Source organism: Pelodiscus sinensis, chromosome 9 (genome assembly GCF_049634645.1).
Source record: "Pelodiscus sinensis isolate JC-2024 chromosome 9, ASM4963464v1, whole genome shotgun sequence".
In the NCBI taxonomy this organism is placed as follows: Eukaryota; Metazoa; Chordata; order Testudines; family Trionychidae; genus Pelodiscus; species Pelodiscus sinensis.
The window spans coordinates 61,913,138-61,939,616 of NC_134719.1; the positions used below are offsets into that span (position 1 = coordinate 61,913,138).

At 42.2% G+C, this 26,479-nt stretch overlaps 1 protein-coding gene across 6 annotated transcripts in view; it reads right to left on the reverse strand.

Annotated features, from left to right (window-relative positions):
* Positions 1-26,479, reverse strand: part of RABGAP1L (RAB GTPase activating protein 1 like) — a 414,231-nt gene that overhangs the window by 154,699 nt on the left and 233,053 nt on the right. For all 6 annotated transcript variants that reach the window (XM_075936918.1, XM_075936919.1, XM_075936921.1 and 3 more), the window contains 2 exons: positions 20,707-20,820; positions 254-328 (listed from right to left, as the gene is read on the reverse strand). In XM_075936918.1, the coding sequence (XP_075793033.1) occupies positions 254-328; positions 20,707-20,820 (189 nt within the window). The remainder of the gene's footprint in view (positions 1-253; positions 329-20,706; positions 20,821-26,479) is intronic.

A 26,479-nucleotide genomic window follows, 5' to 3' on the forward strand; every position in this document is an offset into this window, starting at 1 on the left:
TCTGCCCCTGTTACCTACCATGGTTAGTAGCTCTGCAATTTCATATTTTAGTTGTTCCTTGAGTAGAACCACACATATGTAAAGGTATAAGGCACATGTATTCTCTCCAGGCAAAAAGGATTCCCCAGGGAAGGAAAAATGAACAGAAATCTAGCACTGGTGAATGTTTGACTGACCCCAAGTTATAGAACTAAAATTTTTAAAACTGCTTCATTTTCACCATGTCAGAACCTTCATTTTATAATTTACTTACATGTAGCAGCAACACTGCAGCAAGGAAGGACTGTCCCTGACAATAGCCAATTTCTTCATCATAGACTGAGTATGCCTAGAAAAAAATAAAGTTTTACTTTATTAAATATTTAAAATTCATGCAGCTCTTGTCTCATAATACAGTATTCAGATCATGGCATATTCTGGATCTGGAAGCACTAAAGTGCATGGAATTGTAACCACTTTGGTGAAGGCTTAATGTGCATCAAATAAAACATGTATACTTTACACTATTCTTTGTCCTCTATCAACACTGTCTATTTGCAAAGGTACTGCTTTCACTGCATGAGAATGTTGGGTCTTGTTCTACTCCCACTTAAACAAGTCTGAATCAGTAGTAATTCCACTGAAATAGAGTTAAATCAGTGTAAAACTGATGTGAGGAGAATTAGAACAGTTACCTTTAAAAAAAGCCAAAGGTACATGGGGACTTGAGAATGTTTAGAAGAAAACCACCAAGAGTAAGTTTAAACTTAAATTTTCACCATAAGACAGTTTTCCCTGCCTCATTAATTTTCAGAAAAGAAATCATAATACTCAGCTGGCTCTAACAAGGTTGTAATTCCATGGAGTATTTCTAGTGACATTATAGGAATGAGGCTTAAAACAATGTTTTCCAAACATTTGAAAGCTTCCTTTCAAGGAAATGTAACTAACTGCACCTCCTTCCAAGCCATCCTGGCATTGTTAAAAGTCTATTAATATTTTAGAATTTTAATTAAATGGATTTAAAATACAATTTGATATAAGTCCTTATATTTTTATTTTGTAGATCTTAATAATACCACCTACCTCCCCTCCTTTCCCACGTTTTAAAAAGTAGTAAAACAGTTAACATAGGGGAAAAAACTATCACTGACATCTGAATTAGGACCCCCTGAAATTAATGGTTCTATTCAGGCCTCAAAGCTTTTATTTCAAGCTCTCTGAAAGCTCAGGAAGACATTACATCAGTTGCATTTTAGCGCATGTTTAAGTACTTTCCTCTCAACCATAACAGCTAGAGACTACTTTAAAAAAAGCTGAAACTGCAGAAAAATTCCTTCATCTTATCCTCCCCTGGTGTAAAGTTCCTGAGAGATCATATGCCAATCATGAGATTAGCACTGCATCTGTGGAGCTCTAACTTCCGCTGGAGATAGGCATTCCTGAATCAGAGAACAGCAAACAGCCCTCATACTCACTGTGAAGAAATCAAGCTCTTCAGCCATAGATTCTACAGATATGTTATGAACAATCGGGTACCATGAGAAACCTCATGATGTAATTCATAGAATCAAAGAGCTGGAAGTCCAGCCCCCCACCCAAGGCAGAACCAATGCCAACTAAATCAACCCATCCAGGGCTTTGTCAAGCTGAGATTTAAAAACTTCTAGGGATGGAGAGTCCACCACCTCCCTAGGTAACCCATCCCAGTGCTTCACCACCCTCCTAGTGAAATAGTTTTTCCTAATATCCAACCTAGACCTCCCCCACTGTAACTTGAGACAATTGTTCCTTGTTTTGCCATCCATCACTACTGAGAACAGCCTCTCTCCATCCTCTTTGGAACCTCCCTTCAGGAAGCTGAAGGCTGCTATCAAATCCCCCCTCACTCTTCTCTTCTGCAGGCTAAATAAACCCAAATCCCTCATTCTCTCCTCATAGGTCATGCGCTCCAGCCCCCGAACCATTTTGGTCGCCCTCCGTTGGACCCTCTCCAATGTGTCCACATCCTTTCTATACTGGGGGCCCCAGAACTGGATACAATTCACATGGAAGTTTCATGTTGCCTGTATTCCTGACGGTACACTTAATGAGATGCAACATAGTTTTATAATAGCACTATTCATCCCGTGATCCATATGTCTGACTAATGTACCAAATGTTGCTTTGATTTTGTTGTTGCATCTCCCAAACACGTAAAATAAGTACTGTATTTGTAATTCTAAAACAAATCCACACATATACTCATTAAATCCTCAATGTAAGTGATGCACTACTTCTGTACACAAACGATCTTCTACACAGGCAAAGTGCAGGATAAACAAAAGGTTAATAAAAAAGAATTTTTCACCATCTGTGTCTGATTCTCTGATAACTTTTTGCACTTTGCCTCTTCTGAAAGTGTTTTTAGGGCGATTTTTTCCTCTTTGGAAGATAGTACATTTTGAACACCCAGAAACATGATATTACTTCACAAAATAAAACAGACATAGCTGAGTTCCAAATAATACATTTTATTTTAATATGACACAAATAGCAAGAGCCATCAACACAGGCTATGTATGTCTCAGCTGCCACAAATGTGAATCACAAAACCATCTCCATGCCCAACCAAATATCTGATCCTGCGAGATAGTAGTTTGAATTGGGAGCTTGTGTAAGTGTTTTGTTTCTAAGGCCTAGTTTAAGCTAACCCCTGCCACTGATCTAATCCACATGACTTCAGCTATGCAAACAGCATAGCTAAAGTAGATGTACTTACCACTGCATCTTGTGTGAGATAAGGTCTTCGGGGGCTGCTCTCCCATCAACACTGACTACTCCTCTCATCCTCGTGGAACTGGCTACTCCTCTCATCCTCGCCAGTGTCAACGAGAGAGAGTTCTAGATTGATTTATCGCATCTAATCAGACACAATAAATCAATCGCTGCAGGGTTGATCCTCAGTGTAGTGGAGACGAGGCCTAAGTCTCAGATGAGACAATGCTGCAAATTTTACTAGCTGGGGATACACTGGATAGTGTGCAAATAGGATAGTGTAGTCAGCTTTTTGAAAGGTGTGGTAACACATGAAAGGCAGAAATACAGAGGTAGTCATATCTTCGATCAGATGTGACCTTTTAGGCAACCTTTCCCTTCCCTTTGTACAGATGTTCACAATGCTGGGAGAATTACTAACATAACTCACAATGTTTCTGATCACAGAAATCAAATTCAGTATTGTGTTTTTCTGGAGCCCTTCTGAACTAGGGATGTGAATGGTTAACCGGTTTCCTGGTTACAGTTAACTGACACGGGCAGGGAGTGCTCCCGCCTGGCCACAGCAGTTCCTGTCCACAGTGAGCCCAGTCCAGCACAGTGGGGAGTGGGGAGCTCCATCCCAGCTGGAGTAGCCCCGCCTGCCCCTATTTAAACAGTTAATTAGTTAAACATAATGTTTAACCAGTTAACTGATGAAACAGGAGTTTACATCCCTATTCCGAACTTTCATGGTATTTGTGAAGCTGCCATCATTAAGTGAGTCAGTGGCAATGAATCCTTTCCTCAGTATCTGGGAAGAAAGCCACTTTCACTTCTGTTTCAAATTCCTTTAGCATATTTTTAGAGCAAGACCGCACACATAAAACTTTCATGTGTTGCATATTCATTGGGGTCTTGTTGCAGTGCTTCCAGTAATGCTGGAGGACGCTCTAAGAGCATTAAAATACATATAAGATTTTTTTAGTGCTGGTCCATATTTCACTCATGAAATGCATGGCCACCTCCTATACTAGAGTGAGAGTAACAGATTTCTAACAAAGCATTTTTCCTGCAAAATATTTGTTGGATTAACTGTCTCCATTTTGGCACTGAGGCTAGTAATAACTGCACAATCTGAGGCAGACTCTGAGTGTTAACAACGTATACAGCAGCAAATAAAGGTGCTGTGTTGGTAACAAAGGGGGAACTAATACAGTATTCCTCATTTCAGAAATTTCATCACTACTGCCCACAATGTAATGTGTCACATTCACTAGTATGTTTCTCACGGTCATAGCCCTAGGCTGGGTGACAGATTCTTAAAATATCAATGTGGTCTGAAAAACAACCATGCTTACTCTTACTCATCTGAAGCAACCAGCTACAAAGCAAAGAAATAATTGCCTTTAAATATCATGTATAAAATCTTCCAAATCAGGGCTCTCCAGTTTCATTTATATATTGTGGCATATGAAATCACAACCATCTGGGTCTATCTCACAATATCTCAGTGGATGGGTTATTGGCCGCTCTCAAAAGCTGAGAGAAACTTGTCCTAGTTGACAGTTAACTTCTTTGGCCAACAACCCTAAAATAATTATTAATGATTTCTGCCAGGCAAGGCTGTAACAGACATAAATGGGAGTTGCAAAGCAAACAGAGTCTCTAAGCTATCCCTTTTTTTGCTTTAATTGCCAGGTGCTAAAGCAGAAGTAGCTCCGAAGTCCTCTGTAGAGTCTGAGTAACAATTCTAGAAAGTGTCTGTAAACAGTGTTCATTAAATGTATTTCTTAAAAGGAGCCCACAAGTGTCCTGACTAGGGAATCTCATGTATTCATATTTCCTACTGCATTTATAGCCTCCCTGTCTGGAAACTAGTTGTGATCCACAGATAATATCATTTTATCTTACTAAACTTTTGGTTGTATTAAACATGGAGTAACCAGAACACAGACAACAACTCAGATCTATTCTTTTTATCATCTGCTCAAATATAATGAGATTAATATCCTCAATTAGCTAAGGAAACAGATTCAAATAAACAGCTTAATACTAAAACTGAAACCTGATTACTAATTTAGACAAATTTAGCTAGAGGTTACTAGGTAGGAGAACTCCATGGTGCCTAAGTGGCTTGATCTATCATTCTTGTAAATAGATGTAGATTTTGTTAAGTATTTAATTAAAATCAGTCTCCTGGTCTACTAACCCCAAGCACTGAATCAATATAAAATGTTTTTAATTAAGAGTTAAAATGGAATGGATGCTGGACATGTCCTAACCAATGCCAGGACTGGTTTAAAAAATAGTGTTAATTAAGAAAAAGCAATAAAGGAATATTTTTTTCATCTGAGTTCCCATACCTCTATCAGTTTGTGGGCCTTCATTCCTTATTTATTTAGTCCTTTCAAAAATTGCTTCATATCTTCCTTTTAAAGGGCAGTGCTCTTCAGTAGCAAACACCCAAAGAAATAGCCAATAATTTATTTCCAACATTCACTAATTTTTTCACACTTTGAGGAAAAAACATTGCTATTATTGTTTTACGTTTTAAAAAAATTATCTAAACAGTAACACAAAATTAATAACAAATGACAGACATTACACAGAATTCTATCTGTGGTGGGCAATTAGTTACATAACAGATAATTGGTCTGAAAATAGCAACAGCTAACTAGCTCAAAGAGATTTTAAAACAAGTATGTTCTACATCAATTAATTATAGATAGAAAGTCCTGGGACATTCTATAGTAAGTATTCTTGAGGTACATGCTCCTTTTTCATCATAAAAATTTCATTTCATGGTAGAGAACTTGTAGATAGAAACATAGAAACTGTGATAACAGATCAGACTAATGTTTCCTCTATTTCAGTATCCTACCAGATGCTGCAGAGGAAGGTGCAAAAAACCACAAATGGGTAATTATGGAGTAACATGCCCATCGAGGGAGTTTCTGCCTAACCTCAGGAAGTTAGAGGTTGGATTATGCTCTGAAGCATAAGGATTTACATCCCTTGTAATATTTCAAATCTTATCTTATGTAACTGCTTAATGTTCTTATTCACATTAATATTGAGCCCTTTTAAAATATTTTAATATACACCCTTGAAACCCACTGCCACAAGATATCAAGACCACAAGTTCACAGCACATATAAATAGCATGGAAAAGATTAAAAACATTTGAAGCACCTGCCTAGCGATTAATCAAAGAAAAGACAGGCAGTCATATTAAAGCAGGATTGGAGAATTACCCTAGCCTTCTTGTCAGGGTGAGACTTGTGCTGCTAGGTCCCAAGGCCACAATCAAGAGGGCTAGAGATTTTTTTTAAAATATTTGATTCTGAAGAAATCAACAGCATCCACCCAGGAAAGTTTCATACTCACGCAAGGTGAGTGGATTTTTCAAGCCTTGTGTTTGGTATATTTCATAGAATCATAGAATAATAGGACTGGAAGGGACCTCGAGAGGTCATCGAGTCCAGCCCCCCGCCCTCAAGGCAGGACCAAGCTCCGTCTACACCATCCCTGACAGATGTCTATCTAACCTGTTCTTAAATATCTCCAGAGAGGGAGATTCCACCACCTCCCTTGGCAATTTATTCCAATATTTGACCACCCTGACAGTTAGGAATTTTTTCCTAATGTCCAATCTAAACCTCCCCTGCTGCACTTTAAGCCCATTACTCCTTGTCCTGTCCTCAGTAACCAAGAGGAACAAATTTTCTCCTTCCTCCTTGTGACACCCTTTTAGATATTTGAAAACCGCTATCATGTCCCCCCTTAATCTTCTTTTTTCCAAACTAAACAAGCCCAGTTCATGAAGCCTGGCTTCATAGGTCATGTTCTCTAAACCTTTAATCATTCTTGTTGCTCTTCTCTGTACCCTTTCCAATTTCTCCACATCTTTCTTGAAATGTGGCGCCCAGAACTGGACACAGTACTCCAGCTGAGGCCTAACTAGTGCAGAGTAGAGCGGCAGAATGACTTCACGAGTTTTGCTTACAACACACCTGTTGATACAACCTAGAATCATATTTGCTTTTTTTGCAACAGCATCACACTGTTGACTCATATTCAACTTGTGGTCCACTATGACCCCTAGATCCCTTTCCACCATGCTCCTTCCTAGACAGTCGCTTCCCATCTTGTATGTATGGAACTGATTGTTCCTTCCTAAGTGGAACACTTTGCATTTCTCTTTATTAAAACTCATCCTGTTTACCTCTGACCATTTCTCTAACTTGCTAAGGTCATTTTGAATTATGTCCCTATCCTCCAAAGAAGTTGCAACCCCACCCAGTTTGGTATCACCTGCAAACTTAATAAGTGTACTCTCTATCCCAGTATCTACATCATTGATGAAGATATTGAACAGTACGGGTCCCAAAACAGACCCTTGCGGAACTCCACTTGTTATCCCTTTCCAGCAGGATTTAGCACCATTAACAACTACTCTCTGACTACGGTTATCCAGCCAATTATGCACCCACCTTATCGTGGCCCTATTTAAGTTATATTTGCCTAGTTTATCAATAAGAATATCATGCGAGGCCGTATCAAATGCCTTACTAAAGTCTAGGTATATGACATCCACCGCTTCTCCCTTATCCACAAGGCTCGTTATCCTATCAAAGAAAGCTATCAGATTAGTTTGGCATGACTTGTTCTTCACAAACCCATGCTAGCTATTCCCTATCACTTTATTACCTTCCAAGTGTTTGCATATGATTTCCTTAATTACCTGCTCCATTATCTTCCCTGGGACAGACGTTAAACTGACCGGTCTGTAGTTTCCTGGGTTGTTCTTATTCCCCTTTTTATAGATGGGCACAATATTTGCCCTTTTCCAGTCTTCTGGAATCTCCCCTGTCTGCCATGATTTTTCAAAAATCATAGCTAAAGGCTCATTTCAACATACAAAGTTTGGTTTTGTTCTTTTTTTTTTCAGTAATCTGTAACATTTTTCATTGCAAAGCATCACTAAAAGCTTTACTTCATCAATTTACCCTCAACAATAAGGGTGCTACCTATAGGGACTATCACAATGTTAAATATCTAACAAGACCATCCACAGTAGTTTTCAAGGCAACCTCATTTAGGAGCACCTAGGTTATTTTTTCAGACAAAGTCATGCTCTCAATGAAGTCAATGGGAATTTTACCATTTGTTTGACTAGAAACAGGACATGTCCCTGAATGACCTGGGACAATTTAGCTAACCTTTATGCTAGTATTCTTCTTGGACTGCTACTCAGAAATCTATGCTTACTGTCCTAAGTGAAGAGAGATTCCTATACTTTCCCTTCCCCCCACAATGACACAGGATTTTTCAAATTAAAACACCAGACTTCTGACCAGACTGCCAGTAGAGACTTACATCTTATCTTGTTCAACTAATGAATAACAAACAGAAACCGAGCCACATCTACACGATCAATAGCTTCTTTATAACAGCTATCTGTCTTCGGCAACTTGTAAGGGATTTTCAAGTTATCATAACATCAATCGCACCTGCTGGGATCAACACAACCTCCTAAAATAGCACTAGTGACATAGCGTACTCTAGTGACCCAAACAGAAGAATGCAGAAATCTAGGGTCAACAGAAATAGTCTTTTTAAAAAAACAGTCATTGAAAATTGATTGCGATCTTAACCATTAGTATAATTAACTAGATTTTAAAATTAGAAATATATACATTTCAAAGGTGAATAGAAATACTTCTGGCCTGAACTGCAACTCTCAGATTTCTGTGATTCTGCTGCTATTAGTGAATGATGCCACTAACGCCTGGGCAGTCAATAATGGATTTAAAGTAGCTATTCTTTTACACAGTAATTTCAGGAACCAACTACCTCTGGAACTGGCCTTCATATGCAAATTTCACACTATCTTTTAGAGATAGAACAAAGACATGAACTGGATGGGCCGCTAATTTAAAACCCAAATGACATCAAAAGCTAAGTATGGGACACTTACGGCCCACGCTATTAGCCTCATTTAGCATAGGCACTATAATTGACTGGGGTTTTTTTTTCTACCCCTCTCCCTTCTTTTTCTGCTTTAAATTTGAGGGTTGTTTCCCTTCTGCGCCTATCATCTGAAGAAGGAGGTTCTGCCCACAAAAGCCCACGATACTATCTATATATTTTGTTAGTCTCTAAGGGTATGTCTACACTACAGCGTTATTTCTTAATAGCTTACTTTGAAATAATGCGTCTATGCACAAAATCCATTTAGAAATTGCTTTTTGCTATTTTGAAATAGCGCGTCCACACTGAGTGGACACTGAATCACATTTAAGGCTGGCTGGAACCAGGTACAGCAGAGCATCAGGTCAGGAGTTAGCCTGGTCTGCTGGGAGGGGGGGGGCGGGGCACTAGCTGCGCGCCACCCCCCCCCCGCCACAGCAGACCAGGGAGACGCGGGCGGCAGACCGAGACCCACCGCAGTCCCACCGCCCGGGTCCTCCGCGGCTTTGCTCCGCGTCTCCCTGGTCTGCTGGTCTCCAGCAGACCAGCAGACCAGGGAGACGCGGAGCAAAGCCGCGGAGCACGCGGGCAGCGGGACAGCCACGGCGCGTCTGGGCTGTCCCGCTGCCAGCGTGCTCCGCGGCTTTGCTCAGCGTCTCCCTGGTCTGCTTCCCCACCCAGCAGACCAGGGAGACAAGGAGCAGCTTTTCTCGCCCCGGAGGACGCGAGCGACGGGCCTGAGCCGCATCTGGGCGTCCCGCCGCTCCCGTCCTCTGGGGCAAGAAAAACCCCGTTCGTAACTGCGGATCCGACATAAGTCGGATCTGCGTAACTCGGGGACTGCCTGTACTTATTTTTGTGGCAATACCACATTTCTAAGGATGGTCTGAGAGATATGCCAACAATGTGTGTTGAAGGAATTAAGCCTTTATATTACCAGAGTTTTAGTCTAATAGAATTGCCTTTAGAGTATACTTGTGCTAACAGATATGCGCTGTACTTCAATGACTCTATCCTTCCAGGAGCTGATTTTGAATTAAGTTTCTTTTTTAATGTGCAGCGGAGGGTCTTATATAAGAATCTGAGCTCTTTGTCATTTCTTTATGCACAGGCAGAACTAAAGCTGTGTCAAAGTGGGAGCTGTAGGGTTTTCACCTTTCTTAGCTCCGAACTGCCTTTTCTGACTCTCATATAATCTACCTCTCTTCTTCCTTTTGCTCTGCCCACAGCAAGAATCTGGCTGTTGCTCTTATAATTGGGTTGCAAGAGAAAGCATATTGCACAGAACAAAGCGACACTGCTCTGTCCCCCATGGCTAGGGTATTCAAGCAGACTGTGCATGCTGTAACACAGTCTGCTGGAGTCTTAGAGTATCACCTCTGGGGCACTGTGACTCCCAAGACTGCACCTGAGCTTGAATCCGGAGCTCTCATTTAACAACATATAGAGCTAAGAGGCTAGAAGATTATTCACTTCCTGTTTGGTCTCTTAATAATTTTTGTTGCACCGTTATTTCCAGCTCTGCCTCCACATCAGTTGAACAGCTACTTGTATGTCTATGCTGCAAAGTAACAGTATTATTCCACTATTTTATCTAACAAGCTGGGACATCTTAGCTGTATCATATATACTCCCTCCCATCCCACTGTGTTTACATAGAGTTATGATTACTGAATTATTTACTCCATTTATGAAGTAGCCACTGCAAGGCATTTCAGTTTCACACAATAAGCCTCATGCAGAGCTATAGCGACAATTGGAGAACTGGAGAATGAAGAAAATTTACCATCTCTTTAGGCAGGCCTCTTAGCACAATAAATCATTTATTTTCTTTCCAGTACTGTGTAGCTTCACAAACCTGACCATCTGATGCAATCTCAGCAGAAAATTCATATGTGAGACCAGCATTACTCCTTCCTAGCTGATGCACAGAGGGAGGGCCTTATTAATACATACATTGAAGAGGAGAATGTTACAAAATTGCTTTTCAACCCTATAAGTAAAAAACTCTAAAATTACATTGAAAAAAGTCTTTAAATAGATACTGTTTATGCTTTAAGCTCCTCCAGGTGCTGGCATAACAGGTTGTAATAGGAGTCGGGCCTGCCCACTGACTAGCAACAGAGAGGCAGTAGATGAAGATAACTTTTCATATTGTAACATATGGGGAACTCTGGGGGGCAGGAAAGACAAGTAACAATGTTTCATACTGAAGCAAAATGCAGGACTATGTAGCACTTTAAAGACTAACAAGATGGTTTATTAGATGATGAGCTTTCGTGGGCCAGACCCACTTCCTCAGATCAAGTAGTGGAAGAAAATAGTCACAACCATATATACCAAAGGATACAATTTAAAAAAAATGAACACACATGAAAAGGACAAATCACATTTCAGAACAGGAGGGAGATGCGGGGGGGGGGGGGGAGGAAGGAAGTTAAGTGTCTGTGAATTAATTATATTAGAGGTGGGGAGAGTTAGATGTCTGTGAGCTAATGGTATTAGAGGTGATAATTGGGGAAGCTATCTTGGTAATGGGTAAGATAGTTAGAGTCTTTGTTCATTCCTTTCCGGAGAGTGTCGAATTTTAACATGAATGACAGTTCAGAGGATTCCCTTTCAAGTGCAGATGTAAAAGGTCTTTGTAGCAGAATGCAGGTGGTTAAGTCATTGAGAGAGTGTCCTTTCTGGTTGAAATGGCAAGAAACTGTTTTTTCTTTGTGATCTTGTCTGATATCTGTTTTGTGGGCATGAATCCTTTGGCGAAGTGTCTGAGATGTTTGTCCAATGTACATAGCAGACAGACACTTTCGGCACATGATAGCATAGATTATATTTCTGGATGCGCAGGAATGTGTGTTCTTGATCTTATAACTCACTTGGTTAGGTCCAATAATGGTATCAGCAGAATGAATATGTGGACAAAGCTGGCAACGGGGTTTGTTGCAAGGGAAGGTACCAGGGTTGGTATTAGTGTGGTATGTCCTGTGGTTGTTGGTAAGAATCATCTTGAGGTTAGGTGGTTGTCAATAGGAGACTATGGGTCTGTCTCCCAGAGCCTCTTGGAGTATGGTATCTTGTTCCAGTATAGGCTATAGTTTATTGATAATGTGTTGGACAGGTTTAAGTTGGGGGTTGTAGGTGATGACAAGTGGTGTTCTATTGTTGGTTTTCTTCGGTCTGTCTTGAAGTAGATGGTTTCTAGATATTCGTCTGGCTCTTTCAATTTGCTTTTTTATTTCTCCGGGTGGGTAGTTGAGGTTTATAAATGCTTGGTAGAGATCCTGAAGCTTCTGGTCTCTGTCAGTGGGATTAGAGCAGATGCGGTTGTATCAAAGGGCTTGGCTATAGACGATGGATCGTATGGTGTGTTCTGGATGGGAGCTGGAAGCATGTAGGTAACTGTATGAGTTTTCTGTAGAGAGTGGTGTCTAATTTTCCATTGCTGATTTGTACTGTGGTGTCCAGGAAGTGGATCTCTCGTGTAGAATGGTCCAGGCTGAGGTTGATGGTGGGGTGTAGGTTGTTGAAATCTCTGTGGAATATCTCCAGTGTTTCTTGGCTATGCGTCCAGATCATAAAGATGTCATCGATGTACCGTAGGTAGAGAAGGGGTGAAAGTGGACGGGAGTTGAGGAAACGTTGTTCTAGGTCAGCCATAAAGATGTTAGCATACTGCGGGGCCATGCGTGTACCCATGGCTGTGCCGCTGATCTGGAGGTATAAGTTGTTCTCAAACTGGAAATAATTGTGGGTGAGAACAAAGTTACATAGGTCTGCTATCAGGTTGGCAGTGGTGTCCTCTGGGATAGTGTTTCTAATTGCTTGTAATCCGTCTTCATGTGGGATGTTGGTATATAGAGCTTCTACATCCATGGTGGCAAGGATGGTGTTATTGGGGAGGTTATCCATGTTTTGTAGTTTCCTTAGGAAGTCAGTAGTGTCTCGGAGATAGCTGGGAGTGTTGGTTGTGAAGGGTTTGAGAAGAGAGTCTACATAGCTGGATAGACCAGTAGTGAGCGTGCCAATACCAGAGATGATGGGACGTCTGGGGTGCCCAGGTTTATGGATCTTGGGAAGCAGATAGAACAATCCTGGTCGGGGGTCAGAAGGTGTTTCTGTGTGGATTTGTTCCCGAGTAGCTGTGGGGAGGCTTTTAAGGAGACAGTGTAGTTTCACGTTTCATACTGTAACTTATGGGGAATACTGGGGGGGGCAGGGAAGATAAGAATGTTGCAAATGTGAGGTTTGGGGGTTCACTGATGCCCTTATATGGGAAAACACCCAGGGCACTCTGGTAGGTGTGTGTGGGGAGAGACACCTGCAAGCTGGCAGGCCCAGGCTGCCGGAGCAGGGGTGAGTGCAGCTGAGCCCAGGCTGGAGCCACACAGAACAGGAAGAGAGGAGTATCATTCCTGCAAGAACCAGCATCCTGGCAGGGAGGTGCAGGAAGCAAGGCTTGCTCCTGCAGAGCCAACAGTCCAGCATTGGTCCCCCCTCTTCCTCATGAGGTGGGAAATTCTATCCGCAGCCGACAGCCTAATGGAGAGGCCAAGACTGCAAGGCTCACCCGTCCGGAGCAAGGCGGCCAACCTCTGGGTCCTCTTCCCAGGGACACAGTGGAGGGGAATATGGTTGGGCTCACAATTCCTCCTTCTGCAGCCCTTCCTGCAGTCAATGGCGGGGAGAGGAAGCCCAGGGAGCCCGTGGGAGCCAAGGCCAAAAGGGGCAGTGCCTGTGGGCACTAGGGATGCCAAAATAAATTTCACCCGGGGCACCATTTTCCTTAAGACCAGCCCTGCAGTCACCAATTACCTTGCAGCCACCTGAGTGTCTTGTGGCTGTGCGGCTTCGGTCCAGAGCCCTGACCCCAACGGCCTGCCAGAAGGACACAAGCCTCACACTGGCTTTACTATTCCTGACAGGCTGACTTTAGTACCATTCTAGCTCTGATTTGGCCCCCAAATCATCCTACTGCAGGGACCAGTCCCTCTTCCTGCACCATCACAGAGAAAATGTTCCATTTTCTGCCTTTACAAGACACGGTAACACATTGCAATCTGTTAGCTTTCTAGAAGCACCCACTTTACAGATCTTATACAGCTCTGATGATTCATAGCGAAAGCAAAATAGGTTTGTTAACATAAGAGCATGGATTAAGTAATGCCAAGCAAAAAGGATAAAGATAGAGATGGTTACAAGCAAACAGTGAAAACATATATCTAAAACAATACAGCCTTTGTTCAAGATGGTTTCTCTGACCCAATCTCCTTTCCAATTTTTATTCACCAGGACTTATACAGTGATCAGATTGCCCGGTTCCTTTGTCTCCTGAGGTGAAGGAGAAAGACTCTCTCTTTCTCTCTTATATACCCAAAAGGACTGTTTCCGTCTTACAAGTCAGGAAGGGATCCTCGGGATTCAGTCTTCTGTGTCTCTCTGTCTCTTGTTTTTCAAGTGCAGGATCAGGACGACCCTTACCAGTTTAATTTGATGGTTTTGTTTATGGTGAATAGAAATATTGAGATAAACATGTTCTAGTAACAGCACAAAAAGGGAATCTGTAACTTCATATTGAATATTAAAGCATGCATCTGACAAGATACTAAGAACGATCATGTTATTAGCTTTTACATAATACCTCCCAAGGCATATTCTGTCCAAATATTAATGCAACAGGTGTGAGTACAGGAATATTTAGGATCACGGACAATGTTCCCTCTAATCTTTTCCATGTAGATGCAGATTTTTTCCATTTGCGCATAGAATTTTTTTATATGCACTGAAGCGTGTGTGAATGTGCACCACCAGCAGATACAAAAAAATCTAGCTGTGGCCACTCTGCTAATCCACTGGGCGGCATCTGAATCTCCCCTGAGTGGCCACACAAGGGCATATTTTACAGGGAACCCTGGTCACAGGAAGAGAGCACTGAAGGAAAGGACACTGTAATGGAGTGAATCGGGAAAGAGGTTAGATGGATAAACAAAGAAGAAATTATCTGACTAGCGTTACAGAGCAGCTTTGCCACACTGAAGGATAAGCCAAAGAGCAAACAATCAAACTAGGAACATCACAGTATAAAAGTCGTGTCATAATGATAGCATAAATCAATAAAGTGTTTCCAATACATTATCTCCTATAGCTAAGAGAGTCCGAAGGAAAGTACATTGGGCATGATCGTTACTAACTGCTCCAGAAAAATAGCTTTCTGAGGACCAAAAACACAGTGACTCAGACAATCGCTGCAGTGGGATTATGTTATTCCATTGTAAACCAATTGATGTGCTCAATAATTCATCCCCATTTCCACAAGCATAATTAGGATTAAGAACAAACTACAAACCAGATGAGCAAAAAGAGACAAAGTGTCCAGTAATGAAAGGTGCCATGTCATAAATGACTTGGGGGCTTTTTCAGTGCCCCAGTTCTTAATGGAAACACTGACACTCACTCTGAGCCTCTGAAGTAAAACACAGCCATGTCTGCAGAAACAGGTGAGTGCTAAATTTATTTGTGTTTTGTTCTTTGTACAATAGGATTATTAACCTAGGCAAACTGGAATATTGATTTCTCTGCAACATATGTTATTTTTCCTATTAAAGTCACAGCAGTTGCTTCTCCATCATATAGGAGCTGCTTTAATCAGAAAATGAGAAAACAAGACATGTCTCAAATTAAATTGTGCACTGCAGATGCACCAAACCAAAATAGCTGAGAAGACTATTTCTGCCCATTGCTCCGCATCTCAATATCATAGTGTCTTTAACTAGAAGTAGGTCACCAGCACTATTCCATTATACTCTGACACACAGAATGAATTCTTCAAAAATAACCTTTAATTTTCATAAAATTTACAAAACTGCAAGAAATAAAAACCTTTTTAAAGAAAATATTTGTTCTTTTCTCATCAGTCATCACCATCTTCAGCCATACAAATTCCTTTTTAGAGTTTTAATTTCATCACACAACTATGCTGCAACTGAAAAAGCTTCAAACTTTCCTGATTTCCTTCTATTCTGAAGAGATTAAGAGAAGAAACAAGAACTGACAGACCCATTAAAACATGGCAGTGAGCTTTTAAGTCTTCCTTCTTATCTGATGGCTCAGATCATTTCTCATTTCACAGGAGCACAGAGAAACTCTCTTATCTTCAGCTTTCTACTCTCCTATTTTAGAATACAGAGACCTTTCCTAGCCCTATTAAACAGCAGCATTCTTCAAATATCTCCTGTTTTCACATTAGGAGAGCAGCAGGAGTGCACAGTATCCGTTAAAAGACTCTCTCTAATACAAAGCTGCAAAGCCATTGCTCTCAGCACTGAAGATTTTCATGAAATCACATTTCTCTTATAAGAAAGTTCATTAATTTTTATAAACAGTTCTTCTAAAACTTGACAAGGCTCTTGTACTATGTAGCAAACTCAGGACCAGATTAGATATAGGCACAATAGACACATTCCCAAGGCCCGAGCTTGCAGACATGTGATGCTATCAGACTGAATTCTGAGGTTTGGTTTTTTCAAATTACTTTTTCTTGCCCTGATAGTACTATCATCGAGTGGCTGCCTCCTGGGCACCCTTCTAAAGTCTCAGCAGCCCCCCAGCCTCGATTTTCCTCTTCCAGGCACTGATGCCTGCCCATGTTCTTCACCATATATGATAAAGTGGCCATGCCTGGCAGGTGCACCTGAAGCAGGCCACAGCACAACCAGCACACTAGGCTCACTTTCTCATTTCCCCCCCCAGAATCCTCAGTAACTCCACACAAGCTTTTGCAGCATGAATAGCTAGCCTATTATTGAGATTAACTCATTACAAAAGGGAATACTGAGGACTGACTGAGAAGACAGCCTTCAAGTACTTTGACGGTTGTTATAAGCCACTGAGAATAGAACAAGTAGTAATGAGTTTAAATTGCAACATGGAAGATTTAGGTTAGACATCAGGAAACATTTCGTAAATATAAGGTAGTTAAGCATTGAAACAAATTACCTAGGGAGGTTGTTATGTAGAATCTATGTAATTGGAGGTTTTCAAGAACAGGTTAGACCATGGGTTCTCACACTGGGGGGCGTGAAGAAATTCCAGGGGGGCGTGAGGGGACCCAGCCACACACCCCTGTCAATCCCACCCCAAGTTTTGCTGTTATTTTTTTGGGAGGCGGGCGTGAGGGTTTCTCAAAAATCAGAAAGGGGGCATGATACCAAAAAGTTTGGGAACCACTGAGTTAGACAATCACTTGTCAGGGATGGCCTTGATAATACTTAGTCCTGCCTCCATTTGGGAATGGTACTGGATGATTTATCGGGGTCTCTTTCAGTCCTAAATTACTATGATTCTAGGATTACTGAGAGTCTAGCCTTAAAATCTATTAATCTAAATACTCTCTCATAAACTCATTCATCCCACCTGTCCAATTCCTAATCCATTTTTTTATCATCTCCTCACCAGTGCTTTTGCTCCTAGTTTTTCAACTTGACTGCTGACAGTTATTGTGCTCCCAGAAGAAATGGGGGAGGAGAGGCACAAGAGGGTGGGCGAGCCCTATGCTTCCTCCAGCTTGGAAGAAGCAGAGATGCCAGGCTCTTCCCTATCACAGAAGCAGCAGTACAGGATACTACACTCACCCAAAAGCTGGAAGTTGCTGGCAATAGTGGCCCTTATTCCTCCTGATCAGCCAGGGATCTTCCCTTCCTCTGACTACTGGGAGATGTGACAGTACGTTTGCCCTCTTTTCTACCTACAGAATGCCAGAGCTAATGACCCTTGTATTCTCCCCCAGTAACTAAGGCTCTTGCTCATACGGATTCCTGCTCCAGGGGCCTGGCAGGAGCCTGCTTCTTTTTCAGACTGCCTTCCTCTGGATTGCTAACTTTGGCTCCTCCCTGACTGGCAGGGCTTCTCCGAGCAATGGAAGGATGCCTCTTAAACCTTGGTGTAGTGCCCTCCTTGAATAGTTTGGTCTGCCCCAGTGAATGCCTTTTTTTTAAAAAAAAATCTTTCCTCCTAGGTCATGTTTTCTAGACCTTTAATCATTTTTGCTGCTCTACTTTCTCCAGTTTGTCCTGAAGTCTGCCCAGAACTGAACATAATACTCCAGTGGAGACCTAACCAGAGCTGAGAAGAGAGGAAGAATTACTTCTTGTGTCTTGCTTATAACACTCCTCCTAAAACATCCCAGAATGAAGTTCATTTTTTTTTTTGCAACAGTATTACAACATTGATTCTCATTTAGCTTTTGATCCACTATGACCCCCAGATTCTTTCCTGGAGTAGTCCTTCCTAGAAGTCATTTCCATTTTGAGTTTCTGCAATTCATTATTCCTTCTGAAACATTGTATATTGCATTTGTCCCTAATGAATTTCATCTATTTAATTCTCCAGTTTGTCAAGATAATTTTAAATTTTAATCCTCTCTTCCAAAGCACTTGCAAGTTTGCACCTCCTCCCAGCTTGGAATCATCTGCACACTTTGTAAGTGCATTTTCTACACCATTCTGAATAGACCCAGATCCAGGTTCTCACCAGGAGACTTACCAGGCTGCCTGCCTGCAGAGCTAAAGGCTTACAAAACTTAAAATGTTTTTGCCTGCTTGGCCATGTGTCTGTCCAGAAACCAGCCAATGGGATTATGCTGAGGGCAGGAGTAGCCTCTGAATCTTCCCTCCTTCTCTCCGGACTGAAAGAGAAAGTGCCTCATAGCTGCATTTCTGAACAGCGTGCGGGATTGCAGGGCAAGCAAGGGAGTCTGCCTGCGGCTCCCCACTGCCTCCATGGGCCAGATCCGGTGGCTTAGTGGGCTGCATCCAGCCCGTGGGCCATATTTTGCCCAGGCCTGGTATAGGCTATATTTCTCTAGTTTATTTATGTGAAGGCCATGCGAGATAGTATCAAAAGCCTTACTAAAGTCAAGATTTATGACATCTATGCTTTCCCCTATCCCTGTTGGTTTCACATGATGTTGACTATTATGTTGACTATTACTTATTCCCTTATCTTCTAGGTCCTTACAAATTGCTTATGTAATAATTTGCTCCATTATCTTTCTGGGTACCAAAGTTAAGCTGACTAGTCTACAATTCCTGGAGTTTCCTTATTCCCCTTTTAATAGATGGGTATTATATTTGCCCTTTTTCATTCCTTGGGTATCTCTCCCATCCTCCAACAGTTCTCAAAGATATTTTCTAATGGCTCAGAAACTTCTTCAGTCAGTTCCTTTAGTCAGATGTATTTTATCAGGCTCTGCAGACAAGAAAACATTGAACTCCTCACAGTAATTCCCAACTTGTTCTTTTCCTATTTTAATTTCTGATCCTACCTCATTTACACTGTTCTTCTCTATGTTAATCATCTCCTCACTTCTATATTTTTTATGAAAACTGAAACAAAAAGGCATTTAAAATTTCAGACACTGCTGCATTTTTTATTATTGTCTTTCTCTCTTCATTTAATAATGAGTGTGCTCTGTCTCTGGCCTCCTTACTTCCCATATATTTGTAAAATGCTTTCTTGTTATCACTTATATCCTAGCTAGTTTAATCTTGTTTTGTGCCTCAGCCTTTCTAATTTTGTCTCTACATACTTATATTTTTTTAATGCTCATGCTTTGTAATTTGACCTAGTTTCCACATTTTGTATGATTCTTATATGAGTTTCAGGTCACTGAAGATCTCTTGGGTAAGCCATGGTAACTACTTCCAATACATCCTATCTTTCTTATGCATAGATATAATTTGCTTTTGTGCCTTTAATCACATCTTTTTGAAAAACTGCCAACTGTCCTTAATTTTTTTCCCTTAAACTTGCTTCTCACAGGATCTCACCCACCCATTCTCTGAGTTTGTTAAAGTTTGCTTTTGTGAAGTCCATTATCTTTATTCTGTTGTTTTCCCTCCTTCAGCACTGCACAGCTGATCCCAGGCTAAGCACGGTGCTGCCCCTTTGAAACGCTGCCTTGGCTCTTATATGTTTCAAAGCAGAAGTGCCCTCATGGAGCCCAGAGTCAGAGGAACTTCCCGCTGGACCCGGGCTGCACGCAGAGTACTGCATTCCTCTTTTGAAATGTACAAGAGATCCTGTAGGGCTTTTTTGAACCCTGTTAAAGTCCTAGCCTTCACCACATCCTCTGGCAAGGAGTTCCACAGATTGACTGTGCGCTATACTCCTCCTCATTCTTTCCAATTATGCACCTAAGTATCACACTAGTCCTTTGGTCACAGTGTCACGCTGGGAGCTCATGTTTATCTGATTATCCATCGTGATTACCAAATCTTGTCAGAGTTGCTGCTTCCCAGGGGGGAAAAAACCACATCCTGTAAGCATGGTCTGCAGTCTTTTTTCTTAGATGTATGAATCTGACCATACTGAAATGCATATTTGCATGCTCCCACTTTACCAAGAAATCCAGATCACAGAATCAGTGACCCGTCCTCTTTATTATTTACCTATTTAATGTTTGTGTCATCTGCAAACTTCCAGATCATTGACAAAAACATTAAACAGCATAGGAGTAAGAACCAATCACTTCAGGACTCCACTGAAAACACTTTTGAACCTAACACTCTGCCTTAGTTAATCCATTTGAGGTATTTTGGTGTTTTTTGTGAATTGATATAGTTTTTTAAATATAATGTTTTGTGGTACCAAGTCAAATGCCTTAAAGAACCAAAATTGTGATCTCATAACAAAGGTATTAAACTAGTACGACAAGATCTATTTTCCATAAACCTGTGTTGCCTGGCATTAAGAGTTACCACAGACCCGTGAGATGGTACTGCTCATCAGCAAAGCATATCATCTCCCCAGACTCTCTTGAGAAGATACAGAATATGAAGTTACAAGAACCACTTGAGTAGGTTTAATCCAGAGGAACACTGAAATTACATCTGTAATCCAAATAAAGTTTTAGGATTTTACTGAGCACTGATCTGAACCAGACCAAAGCTATAAGAAAGAATTAAAAATCACTGCAAAATCTCAAACCATTTTTTTTATTGAGAAAACTGACCATACCTTACAGATCTTGTATAGTGATTCCTGCCCGTCTCCTCCTGTGTCCTTGAAATAGTCATGGGCTGGAAATGTTCGATGAATGTCTCGGGTAATGACACTCTCCTGGGCAGAGTCCTATGAAAGAAAAAATAATACTATTAGCACAGTTGCAGTATGTATAATATGCAGAGTGTAAAATTCTATCTGCAGTCAACATGGATACATCAGAAAACTGCTTTTCTGACTTGTCTCCCAAAAATGTATTTAAAAAAGCCTCAACTCAAATAACCAATTGACAGCTATTTTAGTAAGAGCAACGTGGCAAGTTTTCTTCCTCCAGCCTTAGGATCCAAAAAGCTTAAACTTTGGTAGCACTTTAAGGAAAATGTTAGTCATGTAACTGTAGTTGCTTTTTTTCCTGAAAATGTTGCACACTATGTCCTTCTGAATATCAAGAAAACAGAATCAGCTGCCTTGAGCCACTTTTGAGATGCATTTCTTCAAAACTTATCAACCAACAGCAAAACAGTGCTAATTACAAATTAAAACTAGTAGTTTGAACCTGACTATTTGAAAATACTTAAAATTTACCATTTAATGATCTCAAGAAAAAAAAATACATTCTAGGTTTTTTTTACTAGAATCCATAATGACCACACACAAATATTTATCCTCTCTCTTTCAAAGCAGCAAAAGGATTAACTGTCAAGCAAGTCCATACTTTCCCTTGCTATCTATACCTCTTTAATTCAGCTGCATTTTCATGTTGGCTAGTAATTAGATCTATTTGTGTGCAAAAGGAAGCAGACTGCTTGGGAAGCTGGGCGACTGTCAAAAAACATCCAAATTATTGCCAATGAATCCTGAAAAAATTCTCCTAGCATATACCAAGCCGAGATGACAACCTGGTTCTGAGACGTTTAGGAATGCTCACAAACATTAGGGCAGAATGAGGGAGCTTGCTTGGACCTTTCTCTTCCCTCTGCTTCTTGTCTATGCCTAGGAGCTGGAGGGAGACCCTGACTCCTACTCCCAAAATAGGGAGAAAGGGAGAAACAGCCCTTGGTAAGCTGCTTTCCAATGCCACCAGGGCTCTTAACTGCATTGACCAGTCCCAGGCCTGGACCTACTGCCTGGGATGAGCCTCCTCATCTTCTCATTCTTCTATTACCCTCTTTCTTTTGTCACCATAAACTTCTCTTGCCCCTCTGGCTTCATCTATCCTGCAGACTGTGAGCGTCTGATAGGAGGCAAGTTGTGGTGACTTCGGAGGGGTTTGGGAGGCTGTACTCATTGCCCAAGCCACAGGCTGCATGTTGTGCTCCAGGTGCCCAGAGGGTTCGAACACAGTCCACAAGAGCTCATAAAGGGCAGGCAGAATGCAGCACCTGGCCTGGAGCTTTGGTGGTGAATCCAGCAGCACCAAACCCTTTCAAAATCATGGTAGTTTACCTTTACCTCCTGCAGCCTGCCCATTGCCACAGGGGAAGTGGAGAAGAATGCTCTTCCTGGAGCCACAGAACTATGTGCTGTCTTTTTTGGATCACGAAGGTGGGGAGTGACACACGCACTTGCGAAATTAGAAGATTTACATCTGAATTAGTAATTTCGTAATTACATGCAAAAAATCGGGAGAACTGTGGAAAATTAGGGAACGTTGGCATCTCTGAACCAAGGACTGCTACACAAGCATTCATTTTATAGCTACCACAACAGAAGAACCTAAGCCTCCTTCTATCAGTCACCTTAGCATTAACCTGTTTCCCTGGAGACAGGGGGTGGAGTAGCATGTCCTGATCTAGTAGGGTATGTCTACACTACAATGTTATTTTGAAATAGCTTATTTCGAAATTGCGCATCTACACACAAAATGCATTTCAAAATAGCATTTTGCTATTTCAAAATAGTGCATCCACACTGAATGGACTCTGAATGGCATTTAAGGCTGTCCGGAACCAGTTCCAGCAGGGCACCAGGTCAGGACTTATTGTGTGGGGCTGCTGCCTGAGGCTATCTGAGGTCTGTGCTTAAAGCTCCCCGCCCCCCCTCGGACAGCCGGTTCTCACCTTTCCCTGATTGCTTGTCTACCTCGATGAGGGACAGCAAAGCATTTTGCCTCTGCATGCTCTGCTTGCCCTCACTCGGGACAACACAGCGCTCTGCCACATGGAGCCAGAGCTGCCCCGGGCACTCTAGTGCTTCTTGTGGACACGTTGCTGTGAGCCTGGCTGCACTTTCTGCAGGCTGCCATCCAGGAGATCCATTGGGGGCTATCAGTATCCAGGAGGCCCTGTGGGAAAGCTTCCACCATGAGGAGCACTAAAAGCCTCCCTGATCTGCCCCATTGGGGGCTTGTGCCTCCTTCTTCCCTCACGTTCTTTCACTTACTGCTCCCTATCCCCCCCCACCCCCCGATGTCAAATACACTACACGTATTTTCATGAAGACAAACTCTTTTTATTTAACAAAACTGGGGGGGGGGGGGGGGGGGAATGAAACTCTGGTGAGACTGGGGAAAGGAGGCAGGAGAGCGGAAAAGAGAGGGTGGGAGAGTGTAGCCAGACAGGAACCCCCCTTGTAACATCCATTTTTGCTTGCCTGGAGCATACAGGGCACACAGAACAGAAGGCCCAGGCTGCCGTGACCGTGAATGGCTGTAAACAGAGATATGCCAATTGCTGACCAAGAGGCTGCCAAGGAGTGTCCTTGACTCAAACCCATATTGATACGAACACACAGCCGTCCGCGGGGGAGGAATCTCTTGCCCAGTAAAAAAATGTCTAGTACGCACAATTTAGTTATCTCTCTTGCAAGTGTAAATTAATTTGAAACTTGCTTGTAAGAACTGGCGCCACAAAACGGACCAGTACAATTTGGCATCTTAGATAAGAAAGAGGATACGGGCCCCCAGGGGTATATAGATGGGTCCAGCAGCACATTTTCTCTGAGTGTCAATCTACCATCTATCTGCTGGTCGGGTTAGGTCTTTGATCTCCCGAGGTTCCAGAGGGGACGCCCACCTCGTATTCGTCTTTCCTAGGAATTGAGAGACCGGCCCTGGCCTGACACGCTGGAGTCGAGAGGCACAGAAAGGGGTAAAAATTGTACCTGGATGTGGTCCTTTGTTTAAGTATATATATACATAGTGTTAGAGCTCTTTAAAGATTAAGCTGCCACTTGGTACCATTATTTCTATTTTCTGTCTTTACCTTTTTCCTGTAATCATTTTTAAGACCTATATATATATATATATATTTGCTAGCATTTAAGAAATAGAGCAATAGCCATTGTAACCATATGATTTATAAGCTTCTTTAATAAACCTGTAACTGTTTAAGCTTTAACCTGACTCCTTCAGTTGCTGTAACAGAACCAAGCACAATTTAAAAGAACTTCAGCCGGTCATAAAGGGACAGACATAAGGAGAGCTTGGGCGTTTGGATCTGTGTCACTCTCAGGTGACAAGATCCGTTGGGGCACCTTTTCAGCCTTTCCTTGGCTGCCCGCTGCGAAGGAACCCCTGTGTTCTAGCAGCTAAAATCTAAGGTGTAATAAGCTCTTCCTATATAACGGGGCGTCTGTTGGCCTGCTGGCCACCCTCTGCGACGGGACCCCAGTCCTAGCAGTAAAGACACGAACGTTAAACCTTTTATCGGAAACACACACACACACACACACACACACACACACACACACTGCCCTGACCCCGTCGGCTGACAGAGAGGAGAGGCGGAAACCTGGGAGGAGGGAGCTGGAAGGGGGAGGCAAAGGGAAGAAGGGGGAGGGGAAGCTCAGGGCTCAGGGTTGGGGGTCTCGCCGGACCAACCTGATTGTCATGCAAACCTGCTCCTGGGTTCACATGTGGCCTTTGGTGGCCAGGCTGGCAGCTATCCTGCCATAGACAGCCGCGTTCCTCCCTCTAGTGCAGAGATCATGGACGTTGGGGGTATCCCCCCCAAACCTGAATACGGTCCATGATCTCCACCCTGGACCAGGAAGGCTCCCACCTTCTTTGGGCCCTAGAGGCTCCAGAGAGCTGGCAGACTGTTCCCGGGGAGCGGTGGAGGCCTGGCTGCCAGTGGCTTGCTGGCTCATGTTTTGGGGCCACTGGGTCAGGGGCAGTGGCTACTGGCTCTGGGCTGGCAGGCTTGGAGCTAGCACAGGCACTGTGGCCAGAGTCTACCCATGTAAGGGCTCTGGGGAGGGAGAGAAGTGTTCTTGGTTGAGGCTGGAGTGGCCACCAGGGCACCCTGGGAAGGCTGGAGGCCTCCTATTTCTAAATACGTGTCTACACAGCACTTATTTCAAAATAACTATTTTGAATTTTGCGTTATTCCTTGTAGAATGAGGTTTACGAAATTCAAAATAAGCACTCCGCTATTTCGAATTTATTTCGAAATAGCGGTTTGGCTGTGTAGACGCTATGAAAGTTATTTCAAAATAAGGGCTGTTATTTTGAAATATCTTTGCTGTGTAGATATAGTCGTATAGAAATCTTTTCTATTTTTTTGCAACCTTGCAGGTAAAATCTCATGGGACCCAGACATGTTGCACAGAATGAAACATTGGAGGGTTCCTTTAAGGTATATTTACTATGAAAATAAAACACTTGCATTCACTTTACAGAGGCTTCTAATTCTCTGTCTAAACTGGGCCATCAGCAAAAAGCATCCCTAATTTATTTGCCAGAAAATCTCCTCTATTTAACCCTGCCATTTCAGAGCTTCAGAAGAGACCCAAGCCATCCCACCATACAGCTGCCACTATAGAGATATGGCTGGATCTCTACAGCAATCCCGTGAAATAGTAATAGCCTGTTGGGACCATTAGCAGCTGGTGCATGTTAAAACATCTTTCAGACAGCTATAACCTGCACCTGGGAACTGGAAAAGTGCCCGACCTTTTGAAGGATTAGGGGAACACAAAAGGAGCCTGTCTATCTAGCTGTGCAGCTGAAAAGACAGCCACAGGTGTAACTTTGTGTAAATGCAGTCTACGCTTAAACTGGCTTCTAACACTACGGGACTGAGCAGTGACACTGACAAGATCAAAATTCCTTTAAAGACACATTCTATTTTAGTTCCCCGTTCATCTCTGCTCTCGTTCCCTTTTATGATCGTACAAATCCCAACTGCTTCTCCTCTTCTTCCCTACTCTGAGATTCACTCCTTCCTCCCAGCTCTACCTTCCCCATCAAACACCATCTTTTCTCTTCTCTTTTTTGAAACCCCTCCTTAAAGCCCACTTTTCCCATGATTCCTTCTCTTATCAGACTGGTCAGCAACAATTCCTAATCCTCAATTGTCTGAGCAGATGTTTTGCCTTTGTTTAACTGTAAAACTGTTCAGTGCAGGGACTTTTATCTATTCCATATCTTATAAAAAAGCATCTTGCTGGCTAATCTATGCTAAGTATTCCGAAGGTACCTATCACTGAGCTATCTATGCAATGTGAAGCAATTAAAGAGAACAACTGACCATGCATAACACCAGAGCAACAAAACCACAGTTAATAAACACAGTTCCTTAATTTAGTCTGGTGGGGATGGCTAGCTAAATGTCTAATCCCCTTCTTTAAATGAGCGTTTTCCTAGTTATAGCTCTCCAACCACGCGAGGGAATAAGCTCTTATCCATGACTGAGTTAGGGTGACCAGAGAGCAAGTATGAAAAAACAGGAAACTTTTTTGAAAGGTGGGTGGGGGTATAATAGCTGTGTGAATAAGACAAAGCCCCTAATAATGGTATGTCTGTATAGGACAAAGTCTCTAAACCTGTGATGTCAACACACTAGCT